The 18,440-nt window shown below is 49.0% G+C and overlaps 1 protein-coding gene across 1 annotated transcript in view; it reads left to right on the top strand.

Moving 5' to 3' along the window:
• Positions 1-18,440, top strand: part of BACE1 (beta-secretase 1) — an 84,429-nt gene that overhangs the window by 39,742 nt on the left and 26,247 nt on the right. The window contains exon 2 of the mRNA XM_063943317.1: positions 12,710-12,798. Within this exon, the coding sequence (XP_063799387.1) occupies positions 12,710-12,798 (89 nt within the window). The remainder of the gene's footprint in view (positions 1-12,709; positions 12,799-18,440) is intronic.

The raw sequence follows: 18,440 nt of genomic DNA, 5'->3' as shown, positions 1-18,440 counted from the left end.
GGCAGCTAGTGATCAACTCGAAATGACCCCCTATATCACTGCACTACATCCCACACTATGGGCTAGACGCATCATCGCTTGGAAAGTGATAAAAAGGAGAGTGAAAAAGTACCAGCCAATCACCTCTTAACTACCATGTCACAGGCTGTGTTTGAAAAATGTCAGTTAGGAGCTGATTGGCTGGTACTTTTCACTCTCCATTTTATCACTTTCCTAACGATGATACATCTGGCCCTGAATCACTTCACTACCACCCCATACTACACTTCCCCAAACTGCCTCCCAACAGTACATAACTGCACTACCTGCCCACACTATGGGCGGGATGTACTAAACGGAAAATGTGGTAAAACCTGTTTACCGCATTTTCTGAATGTACTAAGTGATGGCCGACGTGGCACTGCTGCAGAGGGGAATGCCTTTTTCAGGAGTTACCCCATAGAAGCCTGTGGGCTTCTTTCCACAGCGCTGGTTTGAGGGATCCGGAACGGATCCCTCCCAGCATATCCCGTGGCCGCCCGGTCATCTCTGCGCATGTGCAGAACAACTCCCGAATCATAAATCCGGAAGTCCAGGGCATGCCAGAGATCACAAAGGTCAGTTCACATCGGAAGAGCTGTCCTTTGCAGTCCTAATCACATATATAAGTACATATGCGATTAGCATCGCAACAATCGATGGCGATGTCACTTAGTATATCCCGCCCTACAGCACTACACTGCATTTCCACGCTACATTTTTCTTTGTCTCTTTGCTCATGTCTCTGTGTACAGAACAGCTCCGGAGGTGGGAGAAGTTTTGAGTGAGGCAATACAGACAGGATAGGGGGAATGGAGATGTAGGCCTAAGGATGGGTATGGGAGGAGTTGAAGAAAAAAGGGGTACAGCTGGGTATAGAATCAGGAAGGGGTTACTCTGGATGTTTGCCTACTCAAATGTAGACTGAGAGAAGGCAGAGACATAGGTGGAGAGGGGGCTGAGTTCCCATTGGAAAATGGGCAGCTATACAGGTGGGGAGGGAGGCAGAGATGCATTTGGAGAGGGAGGCAGAAGCACAGATGAAAAGAATGTAGAGACATAGGTGTATATGAAGGTAAGGGGGGTACACACGTAGAGATGTGTTCTGAGCGATCTATCACAGACTGCTCAGAACACACCTCTCCCCCCACTTAGCGCAATATGTGCTGAGCGGAGGGGGGGGGGGGGGACAGTGGGCCGCTCACTTCACACAGTGGTGAAGTGAGTGACCTGACTAGATTTGGCATGCATGCATGCCAAATCTAGAGTTGGCGATAGCGTTGCAAGAGACCGCGCATTGCTGTCGCCGGCACCCTACACACAGACCGATGTGTGCTTAATTTCTAAGCAGATTGATTAGAAATTAAGTCAAAATCACTCTGTGTGTACCCCCCTGAACGGATAGAGGTGGATAGGGAGATGGAAGCACAGGTAGAGAGAAGGCCGACACACAGGTGGGGAGGAAAGCAGAGATACAGGTGAAGAGGGGGCAAAAATACTGGTGGAGAGGGGGCAGAGACACAGGAGGAAGGGAGGCAGAGATACACATGGAGATGGAGGTAGAGGTAGAGGGGGTCATTCTGAGTTGATCGCACGTAGCAACTTTTTGCTGCCCGTGCAATCAACTAGACGCCGCCTATGGGGGAGGGCTTTTTTGCATAGCAGGGCTGTGAACGCTTGTGCGGCCCTGCTATGCAAAAAAAGTTTTGTGCAGATCAAGACCAGGGTAGGAGTTACTTACCCTGTGCGATCACTCCAGCGATGCAGGTCCCGGAATTGACGTCAGACATCCGCCCTCCAAACGCCTGGACAAGCCTACGTTCGGATCTCCATGCCCGGAAAACGGTGAGTAGATGCCCCGGAATGCCTTCCTCCTGTAAATATTCTTGCGATCGCTTTCGTCGGTCTTCTTGTCGTTGCCCAGCGAAGGCTGTCGCTGGGCAACGACGCGCCTGCGCATTGCGGCTGCAGCGCTAGCGCAGAACCAACCCGTTCGCACAGCTGCGACAAACAGCAGCGTGCGAACGGGTCAGAATGACCCCCAGAGACACAGGTGTGACAGATGTGGGGAACGAGGCAGTGGCACAAGACAGGTGGCAAGAGGGGTGGACACACAGGTAGTGAAGATGGTAGAGACACAAGTGAAGAGTGGCAGCACAGGCAGGGAGAAGGCAGAGATACAGGTGGAGAGGGGGCAGAGGAACAAGTGTGGAGGGAGGTGGAGGCACAGATGATAAAAGAAGAAGTAGCGCAGGTGTGATGGGACAGAAACATAGGTGGGGACGGGGTAAAAGACACAGGTACTAAAGCTGTGAAGTGGGACATATTCTAAGGGGGCAGTTGCTTGAATGATGCGGTCATACCTATGCAGCTGCAGCAACATCTGATGTCACAGGCCATTTAGAGGAAAACTTAACTTGATGCCACACATTCTCTCCACCACCAAGCCCAGTGCCTCCATGAGTGGTACCTAGGAAGAGAGCATTAGTTGGGGAGAAGAGCAGCAGTGGGGTCAAGGGGTGCAGCATGTACATAGGACCCCTGTGGTTACAGCTGCATTGTGAACCTCGTCCTGAATGCTCTATTAGTCATGCCTCCCCCATCCCCCCAGCGTACCCACTGGCCACCAGCTTTACCTCCAGCCAATCAAGCTGCTTCAAGAGAAGCTTCAGAAGTTTTGACACTGTGCAGGTACAGCTTCAGAAGGGTCCGGGAGGAGGTGCATCGGACAGGTCCAGGAGATGGGGCTTCGGATGGTCCAGGAAGCGGGGCTTCGGACGTCCAAAGGCGGAGCTTCTGACAATGTGGGGCGGAACTTCTAACAGGTGAAGGATGTGGTGCTTTACTCGGTCCTAGGAGCGGTGCTTCTGCTGGCCCTGAGCTGACGCAGGAGGGGCTTCTGTCACTCGGCTGGTGGTGTTATTTTGCGTGGCGGTAGGAGAGTGAGCTGGGCTATGGTGGTGACAGGAAAAATATTTTCCTGTCACCACTGGCTGCACTGCCTGGGATGCTGTGGGCCTATTGTCAATGGGGCATCCGCCCTATTGTTAATCCGGCCCTGCCCTTAACCATCGCACGCCCTTTGCCTGTGCAATATTTAACCACTCACAAAAATAAGAATTTACTTACCGATAATTCTATTTCTCGTAGTCCGTAGTGGATGCTGGGGACTCCGTAAGGACCATGGGGAATAGCGGCTCCGCAGGAGACTGGGCACATCTAAAGAAAGCTTTAGGACTATCTGGTGTGCACTGGCTCCTCCCCCTATGACCCTCCTCCAAGCCTCAGTTAGGATACTGTGCCCGGACGAGCGTACACAATAAGGAAGGATTTTGAATCCCGGGTAAGACTCATACCAGCCACACCAATCACACCGTACAACTTGTGATCTGAACCCAGTTAACAGCATGATAACAAAGGAGCCTCTAGAAAAGATGGCTCACTACAGCAATAACCCGATTTTTTGGTAACAATAACTATGTACCAGTATTGCAGACAATCCGCACTTGGGATGGGCGCCCAGCATCCACTACGGACTACGAGAAATAGAATTATCGGTAAGTAAATTCTTATTTTCTCTAACGTCCTAAGTGGATGCTGGGGACTCCGTAAGGACCATGGGGATTATACCAAAGCTCCCAAACGGGCGGGAGAGTGCGGCTGACTCTGCAGCACCAATGAGAGAACTCCAGGTCCTCCTCAGCCAGGGTATCAATTTTGTAGAATTTTACAAACGTATTTGCTCCTGACCAAGTAGCTGCTCAGCAAAGTTGTAAAGCCGAGACCCCTCGGGCAGCCGCCCAAGATGAGCCCACCTTCCTTGTGGAGTGGGCATTTACAGATTTTTGGCTGTGGCAGGCCTGCCACAGAATGTGCAAGCTGAATTGTACTACAAATCCAACGAGCAATAGTCTGCTTAGAAGCAGGAGCACCCAGCTTGTTGGGTGCATACAGGATAAACAGCGAGTCAGTTTTCCTGACTCCAGCCGTCCTGGAAACATATATTTTCAGGGCCCTGACAACGTCTAGCAACTTGGAATCCTCCAAGTCCTAGTAGCCGCAGGCACCACAATAGGTTGGTTCAGGTGAAACGCTGGAACCACCTTAGGGAGAAACTGAGGACGAGTCCTCAATTCCGCCCTGTCCGAATGGAAAATCAGATAAAGGCTTTTACAGGATAAAGCCGCCAATTCTGACACGCGCCTGGCCCAGGCCAGGGCCAACAGCATGACCACTTTCCATGTGAGATATTTTAACTCCACAGATTTAAGTGGTTCAAACCAATGTGACTTTTGGAACCCAAAAACTACATTGAGATCCCAAGTGCCACTGGAGGCACAAAAGGAGGCTGTATATGCAGTACCCCTTTTACAAACGTCTGAACTTCAGGGACTGAAGCTAGTTCTTTTTGGAAGAAAATTGACAGGGCCGAAATTTGAACCTTAATGGACCCCAATTTCAGGCCCATAGACACTCCTGTTTGCAGGAAATGTAGGAATCGACCCAGTTGAATTTCCTCCGTCGGGCCTTACTGGCCTCGCACCACGCAACATATTTTCGCCAAATGCGTTGATAATGTTTTGCGGTTACATCCTTCCTGGCTTTGATCAGGATAGGGATGACTTCATCCGGAATGCCTTTTTTCCTTCAGGATCCGGCGTTCAACCGCCATGCCGTCAAACGCAGCCGCGGTAAGTCTTGGAACAGACAGGGTCCTTGCTGGAGCAGGTCCCTTCTTAGAGGTAGAGGCCACAGATCCTCCGTGAGCATCTCTTGAAGTTCCGGTTACCAAGTCCTTCTTGGCCAATCCAGAGCCACGAATATAGTGCTTACTCCTCTCCATCTTATCAATCTCAGTGCCTTGGGTATGAGAGGCAGAGGAGGGAACACATACACTGACTGGTACACCCACGGTGTTACCAGAGCGTCTACAGCTATTGCCTGAGGGTCCCTTGACCTGGCGCAATACCTGTCGAGTTTTTCCCAACGGTTTATAATCATGTGGAAGACTTCTGGGTGAAGTCCCCACTCTCCCGGGTGGAGGTCGTGCTGAGGAAGTCTGCTTCCCAGTTGTCCACTCCCGGAATGAATACTGCCGACAGTGCTATCACATGATTTTCCGCCCAGCGAAGAATCCTTGCAGCTTCTGCCATTGCCCTCCTGCTTCTTGTGCCACCCTGTCTGTTTACGTGGGTGACTGCCGTGATGTTGTCCGACTGGATCAACACCGGCTGACCTTGAAGCAGAGGTCTTGCTAAGCTTAGAGCATTGTAAATGGCCCTTAGCTTCAGGATATTTATGTGAAGTGATGTCTCCAGGCTTGACCATAAGCCCTGGATATTCCTTCCCTGTGTGACTGCTCCCCAGCCTCGCAGGCTGGCATCCGTGGTCACCAGGACCCAGTCCTGAATGCCGAATCTGCGGCCCTCTAGAAGATGAGCACTCTGCAACCACCACAGGAGGGACACCCTTGTCCTTGGTGACAGGGTTATCCGCTGATGCATCTGAAGATGCGACCCGGACCATTTGTCCAGCAGGTCCCACTGGAAAGTTCTTGCGTGGAATCTGCCGAATGGGATTGCTTCGTAGGAAGCCACCATTTTACCCAGAACCCTTGTGCATTGATGCACTGAGACTTGGCTCGGTTTTAGGAGGTTCCTGACTAGCTCGGATAACTCCCTGGCTTTCTCCTCCGGGAGAAACACCTTTTTCTGGACTGTGTCCAGGATCATCCCTAGGAACAGAAGACAAGTCGTCGGAACCAGCTGCGATTTTGGAGTATTGAGAATCCAATCGTGCTGCCGCAACACTACCTGAGATAGTGCTACACCGACCTCCAACTGTTCCCTGGATCTTACCCTTATCAGGGAATCGTCCAAGTAAGGGATTACTAAAATTCCCTTCCTTCGAAGGAATATCATCATTTCGGCCATTACCTTGGTAAAGACCCGGGGTGCCGTGGACCATCCATACGGCAGCGTCTGAACTGATAGTGACAGTTCTGTACCATAAACCTGAGGTACCCTTGATGAGAAGGGTAAATTTTGACATGAAGGTAAGCATTCTTGATGTCCCGAGACATCATGTAGTCCCCTTCTTCCAGGTTCGCAATCACTGCTCTGAGTGACTCAATCTTGAATTTGAACCTCTGTATGTAAGTGTTCAAAGATTTTAGATTTAGAATCGGTCTCACCGAGCCGTCCGGCTTCGGTACCACAACAGTGTGGAATAATACCCCGTTCCCTGTTGCAGGAGGGGTAACTTGATTATCACCTGCTGGGAATACAGCTTGTGAATGGCTTCCAAAACTGTCTCCCTGTCAGAAGGAGACATCGGTAAAGCCGACTTTAGGAAACGGCGAGGGGGAGACGTCTCGAATTCTAATTTGTACCCCTGAGATATCACCTGAAGGATCCAGGGGTCTACTTGCGAGTGAGCCCACTGCGCGCTGAAATTCATTGAGACGGGCCCCCCACCGTGCCTGATTCTGCTTGTAAAGCCCCAGCGTCATACTGAGGGCTTGGCAGAGGCGGGAGAGGGTTTCTGTTCCTGGGAACTGGCTGATTTCTGCAGCCTTTTTCCTCTCCCTCTGTCACGGGGCAGAAATGAGGAACCTTTTGCCCGCTTGTCCACGAAAAGACTGCGCCTGATAATACGGCGTCTTCTCATGTTGAGAGGCGACCTGGGGTACAAACGTGGATTTCCCAGCTGTTGCCGTGGCCACCAGGTCTGAAAGACCGACCCCAAATAACTCCTCCCTTTAATAAGGCAATACTTCCAAATGCCGTTTGGAATACGCATCACCTGACCACTGACGTGTCCATAACCTTCTACTGGTAGAAATGGACAACGCACTTAGACTTGATGCCAGTCGGCAAATATTCCGCTGTGCATCACGCATATATAGAAATGCATCTTTTAAATGCTCTATAGGCAAAAATATACTGTCCCTATCTAGGGTATCAATATTTTTAGTCAGGGAATCCGACCACGCCAACCCAGCACTGCACATCCAGGCTGAGGCGATTGCTGGTCGCAGTATAACACCAGTATGTGTGTAAATACATTTTAGGATACCCTCCTGCTTTCTATCAGCAGGATCCTTAAGGGCGGCCATCTCAGGAGAGGGTAGAGCCCTTACAAGCGTGTGAGCGCTTTATCCACCCTAGGGGGTGTTTCCCAACGCACCCTAACCTCTGGCGGGAAAGGATATAATGCCAATAACATTTTAGAAATTATCAGTTGTTATCGGGGGAAAACCACGCATCATCACACACCTCATTTAATTTCTCAGATTCAGGAAAACTACAGGTAGTTTTTCCTCACCGAACATAATACCCCTTTTTGGTGGTACTCGTATTATCAGAAATGTGTAAAACATTTTTCATTGCCTCAATCATGTAACGTGTGGCCCTACTGGAAGTCACATTTGTCTCTTCACCGTCGACACTGGAGTCAGTATCCGTGTCGGCGTCTATATCTGCCATCTGAGGTAACGGGCGCTTTAGAGCCCCTGACGGCCTATGAGACGTCTGGACAGGCCCAAGCTGAGTAGCCGGCTGTCTCATGTCAACCACTGTCTTTTATACAGAGCTGACACTGTCACGTAATTCCTTCCAACAGTTCATCCACTCAGGTGTCGACCCCCTAGGGGGTGACATCACTATTACAGGCAATCTGCTCCGTCTCCACATCATTTTTCTCCTCATACATGTCGACACAAACGTACCGACATATAGCACACACACAGGGAATGCTCTGATAGAGGACAGGACCCCACTAGCCCTTTGGGGAGACAGAGGGAGAGTTTGCCAGCACACACCAGAGCGCTATATATATACAGGGATAACCTTATATAAGTGTTTTTCCCCTTATAGCTGCTGTATCTTTAATACTGCGCATAATTAGTGCCCCCCCCCCCTCTCTTTTTTAACCCTTTCTGTAGTGTAGTGACTACAGGGGAGAGACAGGGAGCTTCCCTCCAACGGAGCTATGAGGGAAAATGGCGCCAGTGTGCTGAGGAGATAAGGCCGCCGATAAGGGGGCGGAGCCTATCTCCCGTTTTTCTATGTATTCTGGCAGGGGTTAAATGCATCCATATAGCCCAGGAGCTATATGTGATGCATTTTTTGCCATCCAAGGTGTTTTTTATTGCGTCTCAGGGCGCCCCCCCCCCCCAGCGCCCTGCACCCTCAGTGACCGGAGTGTGAAGTGTGCTGAGAGCAATGGCGCACAGCTGCAGTGCTGTGCGCTACCTTGTTGAAGACAGGACGTCTTCTGCCGCCGATTTTCCGGACCTCTTCTGCCTTCTGGCTCTGTAAGGGGGCCGGCGGCGCGGCTCTGGGACCCATCCAGGCTGGGCCTGTGATCGTCCCTCTGGAGCTAATGTCCAGTAGCCTAAGAAGCCCAATCCACTCTGCACGCAGGTGAGTTCGCTTCTTCTCCCCTTAGTCCCTCGATGCAGTGAGCCTGTTGCCAGCAGGTCTCACTGAAAATAAAAAACCTAAACTAAAACTTTCACTAAGAAGCTCAGGAGAGCCCCTAGTGTGCACCCTTCTCGTTCGGGCACAAAGATCTAACTGGGGCTTGGAGGAGGGTCATAGGGGGAGGAGCCAGTGCACACCAGATAGTCCTAAAGCTTTCTTTAGATGTGTCCAGTCTCCTGCGGAGCCGCTATTCCCTATGGTCCTTACGGAGTCCCCAGCATCCACTTAGGACGTTAGAGAAATTATGATTGGAGGCAGCGTCGGCCCTAGGCATAGGCAAACTAGGCCATTGCCTAGGGCATCTGGTATGCCTAGGGGCATTAGAAGCTTCTGCTGATTAAAATGATATGCGGCGTGCCTATATTCTGCGTGCAGCATTTCATATGCAGATACAGCCACAGTCTCACACAGTATATAGGCATGCCGCATATCATTTTAATCAGCAGAAGCTGCTTGTGTATCCTAGTCACATAGCAATGCAAATAAGATGCATTTTCATTAAAAAAATAGGCACCCGACGTTAGCAGAGCTGACAATTGACTCACACCAGGAACTATATGTGTCATTATGTGTATAAGGGCATTATCAAGGGTTGGCATAATGTGTAAGGTGCATTATGTTTATAAGGACATTAATAATGTGTGTCATATGTGTAAGGGGCATTACTGTGTGGTATTATGTGTATAAGGTGCTCTACTGTGTGGCGTAACGTATAGAAAGGGCACTGCTGTGTGGTCTAATGTGAATAAGGAGCAATATGGCGTGGTGTAATGTGAATAAGGAGCAATATGGCGTGGTGTAATGTGAATAAGGAGCAATATGGCGTGGTGTAATGTGAGTAAGGAGCAATATGGTGTGGTGTAATGTGAATAAGTAGCAATATGGTGTGGTGTAATGAGAATAAAGAGCAATATGGTGTGGTGTAATGAAAATAAAGAGCAATATGGTGTGGTGTAATGTGAATAAGGAGCAATTCCGTATGATGTTATGTGAATGAGGGGCACATGAGGAGTAACGTATATAAGGTAAAGTGGTACTACTGTGTGATGTAATATGAATAAGGGACACTATTGCATGATATAATGTGAATAAAGTTGCACTACTGTGAGGCATAATTTGAATTGGGGGTACTATTGTGTGGCCATGCCCCTTGCTAGCAAAAACACATACCTTTTTGGGCTGTGCGCCGAATGTAATTTAAATTACAGGGGGTAGGAAAACAAAAAAAAATGACTGCTATGGGTGAGGGGTGATGGTGCTGGGAAAGAGGTGCAAGGTCAGAAGCAGAACTAGCGGTGGTGCTAGGGGGCACCAGCCAAAATCTTGCCTAGGGCATCATATTGTTTAGGGCCGGCTCTGATTGGAGGTAATACTCCATATAATACAAATATTGCACGCCCCCAAGGACGTGAAAGGGTTAAAGGGGCATAGCCCCTTGCGACAGTGTGAAGAGCGCCCGTAGGGCGTGATGAATCACCTAGTGATCATGATATTTGCTGTGGTATAAGAATTTAAAGCCAGTATACCTTTCAGGAAATCACATTCTCGACAGGCTTTAAGATAACAGACATAAAATTGTAAGAAATTCTATTTCTGAAACATGTTTTTTATTGAAACATCACATATAAGCATCATGCAATAAATAAAATGATTATTCAAAAACTGTATTTTGTGTTTACTCAGGTTGTCTTTGTCCTATATTCAGTTTTGTTTAAAGATCTGAAACAATTAAGTGCGACTAATATCAAAAAGTAGATGAAATCAGAAAGGAGGCAAAAACTTTTTCACACCACTGTATTAGGCCTAGTTAAGCACGTCCATGGATCTCACGATTTTTAGCAACTACACATACATGAAAGCCTGCATACACAATTTGAAGCAACTACGGGCCTAATTCAGACCTGATCGCTCGCTAGGGTTTTTTTACAGCGCTGCAAACGGATAGTCGCCGCCCATAGGGAAGTGTATTTTAGCTTTGCAAGTGTGCGAACGCATGTGTAGCAGAGCTGTGCAAACAAATCTTGTGCAGTCTCTGCACAGCCCAGTTCAGGACCGGAATTGACGTCAAGAACCCTCCCTGTAAACGCTTAGACACGCCTGCATTTTTCCAACCACTCCCTGAAAACGGTCAGCTGCCACCCACAAATGCCCTCTTCCTGTCAATCTCCTTGCAAATAGATTCTTCGTAAAACCCATCGCACAGCCACGATCCGCTTTGTACCCGTGCGACGCGCCTGCGCATTGCGGTGCATACGCATGCGCAGTTCTGACCTGATCGCAGCAAAAAATGCTAGCAAGCGATCAGGTCTGAATTACCCCCTACAGGCGATTCCGAGTCGTATGCATCTCAGCTGCAACTACACTTTGGGGTAGATTTACTAAAGCTTCTAAGACAAGTGGTGATATTGCAACCCATGACAACCAATCAGATTCTATCATTTTCTAGAATGCAGTAGAGAAATTATCCCTATAATGTGATTGGTTGCTTTTGGCAATACCACTATTTGGCATATGCCGGTTGGCTAAGTGTGACACTGGGAGCTTGAATTGTGGGCTACTCAGTGTTGTAAGTATGCAGTGATCCACCTGATTTCAGCCGAAACTCTTGCACCTAGAATCTGATTGGTTGTTATTGGCAATAACACCATTTGGCATTTGGCCGTTGGCTAAGTGTGACGCTGGGAGCTTGTAGATAGAATTGTGGGCTACTCAGTGTTGTAAGTATGCAGGGATCTGCCTGTTTTCAGCCGAAACTCTTGCACTAAGGATAGAGATGGTGACAATAGTTTCACAAGCAGATGGATTGGGGTGGTGTACCTGCACTGATGCAGTCAACCCAGAATATAGTCAAAGATCCGCATTTATTTCCGAGCAGAACTGCGTGCGATTTATTATGCAATTAAAAAAAATGTTTTGCATTATTTATAACCCTAGTTCAGATTTGAAGTCTAGTCACCAGGAGAACCCTCTGTGTAAGTTCTGCACTGGACCATCTAGTATCTTGACCTGCCACTGGCAGCCACATGGCATTAAAAAGTAAATTTATCCCCAAAACCTTTCTATACTATGGCCTGAGGTAAGAGGCACCTACACATATGTACTCATATACCTAGCCTCAATGCGCCATGCAGCACAAGATGGTGTAGCAAAGCAATTTTTTCTTTAAGTGTGCATCTTATTCGACCACAGACACAGCGAAACACTACTCATGCTGTACCACACATACTGGGCTGTGACTTTAACTGCACAGAAATTGGATTGAAACATTTACAAAGTCTCAGATGAAGCACAACGGATCTTGTAGCACTTCGTATACAGATTCAGACTCACAGATGTACAAGTGTCACAAATCAAATTAATCAGTGCAGTCTCCTGAAACGATTTTGTCGCATCACATTGTAATTTAGGGTGTCATTCCTACCCGATCGCTCGCTGCAGTTTGTCGCAGTGATCGGGTTGGAACTGCGCATGTGCCAGCACAGCAGTGTGCCGGCGCATGGCAGTCGTCGTTGCCTAGCGATCGCCACTGAGACAGAGGCGGTCGCTGGGTAGGAGGGGGCTGGACTTAACGCCGCCGGTTAGGGGGAGCGGTCCGGCCAACGCAGGTGTGACCGGACCATTGGGGGGGGGTGCGGGCCCCGGCGGCTGCGTGACGTCTCACGCAACCGCTGCGGCCAGCGGCAGCGACGAACAACTCCCGGCCAGCCGCAGGAGCTGCACTGGCCGGGAGTTACTCCAGAAATACAAAAGCATCGCCGCTGTGCGATGCTTTTGTATTTGTGCGGGGGGGGGGGACTGACATGCGGGGCGGACTAGCCCTGTGCTGTGCGTCCCTCCACATGTCAGGGAAGATGATCGTAGCTGTGCTAAATTTAGCACAGCTACGATCAACTCGGAATGACCCCCTTAGATGCACATTTAAACGTAAAAGATGGTCAGAGCAAACCGAGTTCCACGGGACCTGGGAAGGGCTGTTTTGCGCGACTGCGGCAGCAGTATATAATGACACATCTGTGTATTTCTTTCTGGCTTTAGCATATGATTATTCCTGTATTTTCTTTTTGTGTAAACCTCATTCTGCAGAAAGATAATCGTTCATTAATTTTAAATCAGTAAATAATTGAATGTCAGAATGTTAACTCATACATTGTAAGTAAATGTTTGTGACAAAGATATGTTTAATTGTTTACTGTCTTATCTTTCAGCTTAATATTCTAGTTGATACTGGCAGCAGTAACTTTGCAGTGGGCGCAGCACCTCACCCTTTCCTCAAAAGATACTACCACCGCCAGCGGTAAGTTTATAAAGTTGCTGTGTTCATTAGGTTATGATATATGTTATGCTGCATTGTATGTTAATATGTTGTTATTATTGTTGTGAGTACCTGTAATAACTTATTTTTACGATGCACACTACAAATACATTGGTTTTGCACTGGATCGTATTTATAATCCACCCAGCAAACATCAAAGTGCATGTCTGCTCCACATATTGGGCTTAATTCAGATCTGATCGCTCCTCTGAAAATTTGCAGAGGGCTACAATCAGATAGTCGCCGCCCAGAGAGAGTGAAAACCCGCCCTGTGCAAGTGTGCGAATGCATGCATACGCCGTGCAAAAACTTCGCCGGTTAGCGGACATCTGCAAATCCGTTCGCAACTCACTCACCATCAAATTACTTTTCCATTCGGTGCAGTCTGTGCGTAGCCCAGGACTTACTCCTACAGTGCGAAAGAAACAGGTTGATCGGGGCCGGAGCTGACGTCACACACCCACCATGAAAACGCTTGGGAACGACTGCGTTTTTTGCCACCCACAAACATCCGCTTCCTGTCAATCACCTTGTGTCTGCCTAGCAATCGAAATTTTCTCACCATTCTGTCACTGTTTGGGCTCGCGCGTGCGCATTACGGTGCATACGCATGCGCAGTTATTTCATAATCGCCCGCTGTGCGATTTTGCACAACAGCGATCAGGTCTGAATTAGGCCCATTATCAGGCCTCATTAGGTGGAGAGACGGATAGATGCAGTATGCAAAAATGTAAGCCTCACTCCATGGTCACCCCTTTCAGTGAAAAATACATGTAATGCCCCCTGATCTACTCTCTCAGGATGGTGCTTGATGGAAGTGGTGAGTGTTGTGCTGGTGTAGTCTCTTGCACGCCATATTCTGTACAGTGCCTCCTCCCAAGTCTTCCTTGTTGCTTGTGGCGATGTGGATGGTTCTTCCACCAGAGAACGGCTCAGAAGATCCCTTGTACATGATACATGTGATCCGCTTGGCCCACACACACTGACAGCAGGCTAAGTAATACCAGCTTTGTATGTTTGTTAGAATGAGAAGAGCAGCTGGGATAACAAGAGGTGGGCAGAACACCTTGAGTGACAATAAATGTTTATAGCAAAACTGTAGTCAGTGCATACAGGGCCTAATTCAGAGATGGGCTTTATTCTAATTTCTGCTGTGTATTTGGATGCAGCATTAAAGAGAAAATATTCTAATACTGCAGGAGGCACCTGATCTAAAAATGACACCTCCTGCCAGCATCGCAGATCTGAGTGCTGCATCGGATCACCATCGGTCCCAATCATTGGTGGCAATGGCTGCAGCCCCCTCGGCCATCTGAGGCCTCAGCTTACTCAAAATGACCAGTGGTAGCCAGGGCCAGGAAGTCTACGTTGGTAGACGCAGACCCTGACCTGGTCATGCATACAAAACGGGTGACACGCCCAGCTTTTGAAAAATGCTGCCCTTCGCCACCTCTGTCCCGCCCACAAGCATTCACAGCATGTCAGTCATGCTGCGGCTTGGGGGAACCCCTTCTAGTCTACGAGGACATTTATATCATGATTCTCCTTATTTGACTAGAGAGTGGAGCTTAGCTGAATAGGGGTGGCCCTTATTTCCGAGGGATAATGGGGCTGATTTAGAGGTATCTGCGACTGCGTCTTTTTACGCAGCGCAACTCTGTCTATATGCTAATACCGCAGCCATCACACATAAAAGCAGCTCTATGGTTGGTCAGAATGTCAACCGGAACATGGCCACCAGTGCCAGTGCAACTGCGTCTTTGGATACGGTCACTGGCTGTGATGTGCTCGGGTCTGACTATTCACCACCCGGTTACCTCCCCATGAACACCAACCAAAATTGCCCTTCTCTGCATCCAAATAAATTTTGCGACCGTCGGCACTATCCATTGGGACACATGCTCACTGCCACTCAGACGCGTGCACAGAGTTAAAACATCGGTCTCTTACATCCGACATCAGTGATCCACTTGATTCAGGCCCAATGTCTCTATGCCACAAAATAAAACAGGATGGTAACTCATGCAGAGTGGGCCTTTTTCTGTCCCAGCATTCCTTGTGGACCATCCTTCAGGATCTGAGAACATAGGGACTTATCCACCTAGGTTTGCAAGGGGTAAAAATGCATTATTTTATTTATCCATGCAGGCTAAATATGTCCTGCTATTGTATACGGGTTCAGTATGATTTCCCGATAGACGGGATGCCAGCGGTCAGGATACCGACAGCAGCATCCCGTCCATCAGAATCCCGACAGCCCCTTATAAAATAAGAATTTACTTACCGATAATTCTATTTCTCGTAGTCCGTAGTGGATGCTGGGGACTCCGTCAGGACCATGGGGAATAGCGGCTCCGCAGGAGACAGGGCACAAAATTAAAAATTTGACCACTAGGTGGTGTGCACTGGCTCCTCCCCCTATGACCCTCCTCCAAGCCTCAGTTAGGATACTGTGCCCGGACGAGCGTACACAATAAGGAAGGATTTTGAATCCCGGGTAAGACTCATACCAGCCACACCAATCACACTGTACAACTTGTGATCTGAACCCAGTTAACAGTATGATAACAGAGGAGCCTCTGAAAAGATGGCTTCCAACAATAATAACCCGATTTTTGTAACAATAACTATGTACAAGTATTGCAGACAATCCGCACTTGGGATGGGCGCCCAGCATCCACTACGGACTACGAGAAATAGAATTATCAGTAAGTAAATTCTTATTTTCTCTGACGTCCTAAGTGGATGCTGGGGACTCCGTCAGGACCATGGGGATTATACCAAAGCTCCCAAACGGGCGGGAGAGTGCGGATGACTCTGCAGCACCGAATGAGAGAACTCCAGGTCCTCCTTAGCCAGGGTATCAAATTTGTAGAATTTTACAAACATGTTCTCCCCTGACCACGTAGCTGCTCGGCAGCGTTGTAATGCCGAGACCCCTCGGGCAGCCGCCCAAGGTGAGCCCACCTTCCTTGTGGAGTGGGCATTTACAGATTTTGGCTGTGGCAGGCCTGCCACAGAATGCGCAAGTTGAATTGTGCTACAAATCCAACGAGCAATCGTCTGCTTAGACGCAGGAACACCCAGCTTGTTGGGTGCATACAGTATAAACAGCGAGTCAGACTTTCTGACTCCAGCCGTCCTTGAAATATATATATATATTTTTAAGGCTCTGACAACGTCGAACAACTTGGAGTCCTCCAAGTCGCTAGAAGCCGCAGGCACCACAATAGGTTGGTTCAGGTGAAACGCTGATACCACCTTAGGGAGAAACTGAGGACGCGTCCGCAGTTCTGCCATGTCCCAATGGAAAATCAGATATGGCTTTTGTACGAAAAAGCCGCCAATTCTGACACTCTCCTTGCCGAAGCCAGGGCCAGTAGCATGGTCACTTTCCATGTAAGATATTTCAAATCCACCGATTTGAGTGGCTCAAACCAATGGGATTTGAGGAATCCCAAAACTACATTGAGATCCCACAGTGCCACTGGAGGCACAACCGGGGCTGTATATGTAGTACTCCTTTGACAAAAGCTTGGACTTCAGGAACTGAAGCCAATTCTTTCTGGAAGAAAATCGACAGGGCCGAAATTTGAACCTTAATGGACCCCAATTTGAGGCCCATAGACAATCCTGTTTGCAGGAAATGTAGGAATCGACCCAGTTGAAATTCCTCCGTCGGAGCCCTCTCCTTCAGGATCCGGCGTTCAACCGCCATGCCGTCAAACGCAGCCGCGGTAAGTCTAGAGGTAGAGTGCACGGATCCTCCGTGCGCATCTCTTGAAGTTCCGGGTACCAAGTCTTTCTTGGCAAATCCGGAGCCACGAGTATCGTTCTTACTCCCCTTCGCCTTATAATTCTCAGTACCTTGGGTATGAGAGGCAGAGGGGGGAACACGTACATTGACTGGTACACCCATGGTGTTACCAACGCGTCCACAGCTATTGCCTGAGGGTCTCTTGACCTGGCGCAATACCTGTCCAGTTTTTTGTTGAGGCGGGACGCCATCATGTCCACCTTTGGTTTTTCCCAACGGTTCACAATCATGTGGAAGACTTCTGGATGAAGTCCCCACTCTCCCGGGTGGTGATCGTGTCTGCTGAGGAAGTCTGCTTCCCAGTTGTCCACTCCCGGAATGAACACTGCTGACAGTGCTATCACATGATTTTCTGCCCAGTGAAAAATCCTTGCAGCTTCTGCCATTGCCCTCCTGCTTCTTGTGTCGCCCTGTCTGTTTACGTGGGCGACTGCCGTGGTGTTGCCCTACTGGATCAACACCGGCTGACCCTGAAGCAGAGGTCTTGCCAGGCTTAGAGCATTGTAAATTGCCCTTAGCTCCAGTATATTTATGTGAAGTGAAGTCTCCAGGCTTGACCACACTCCCTGGAAATTTCTTCCCTGTGTGACTGCTCCCCAGCCTCTCAGGCTGGCATTCGTGGTCACCAGGACCCAGTCCTGAATGCCGAATCTGCGGCCCTCCAAAAAGGTGAGCACTCTGCAACCACCACAGAAGAGACCCCCTTGTCCTTGGAGACGGGGCTATCCGCTGATGCATCTGAAGATGCGATCCGGACCATTTGTCCAGCAGATCCCACTGAAAGGTTCTTGCGTGGAATCTGCAGAATGGAATCGCTTCGTAAGAAGCCACCATTTACCCAGGACTCTTGTGCATTGATGCACTGACACTTTTCCTGGTTTTAGGAGGTTCCTGACTAGCTCGGATAACTCCCTGGCTTTCTCCTCCGGGAGAAAAACCTTTTTCTGAACTGTGTCCAGAATCATCCCTAGGAACAGCAGACGTGTCGTCGGGCTCAGCTGGGATTTTGGAAAATTTAGAATACACCCGTGCTGTTGCAGCACTACTTGGGTTAGTGCTACACCGGCCTCTAACTGTTCTCTGGATCTTGCCCTTATCAGGAGATCGTCCAAGTAAGGGATAATTAATACGCCTTTTCTTCGAAGAAGAATCATCATTTCGGCCATTACCTTGGTAAAGACCCGGGGTGCCGTGGACAATCCAAACGGCAACGTCTGAAACTGATAGTGACAGTTTTGTACCACGAACCTGAGGTACCCTTGGTTTGAAGGGCAAATTGGGACATGGAGGTAAGCATCCTTGATGTCCAAGGACACCATAAAGTCCCCTTCTTCCAGATTCGCTATCACTGCTCTGAGTGATTTCATCTTGAACTTGAACCTTTGTATGTAAGTGTTCAAAATATTTCAGACTTAGAATAGGTCTCACCGAGCCGTCCGGCTTCGGTACCACAAACAGCGTGGAATAATACCCCTTTCCTTGTTGTAGTAGGGGTACCTTGACTATTACTTGCTGGGAATACAGCTTGTGAATAGCTTCCAACACCGTCTCCCTGTCGGAGGGAGATGTTGGTAAAGCAGACTTCAGGAATCTGCGAGGAAGAGACGTCTCGAATTCCAATCTGTACCCCTGTGATACAACCTGCAGGATCCAGGGGTCGACTTGCGAGTGAGCCCACTGCGCGCTGAAATTCTTGAGACGACCCCCCCACCGGACCTGAGTCCGCTTGTAAGGCCCCAGCGACATGCTGAGGACTTTTCAGAAGCGGGGGAGTGCTTCTGCTCCTGGGAAGGAGCTGCTTGCTGCA

This window comes from Pseudophryne corroboree, chromosome 10, assembly GCF_028390025.1.
Source record: "Pseudophryne corroboree isolate aPseCor3 chromosome 10, aPseCor3.hap2, whole genome shotgun sequence".
NCBI classification, from domain to species: domain Eukaryota; kingdom Metazoa; phylum Chordata; class Amphibia; order Anura; family Myobatrachidae; genus Pseudophryne; species Pseudophryne corroboree.
The sequence above is the reverse complement of the archived record's forward strand: the minus strand, read 5'-3'. Positions and strand labels throughout refer to the sequence as shown.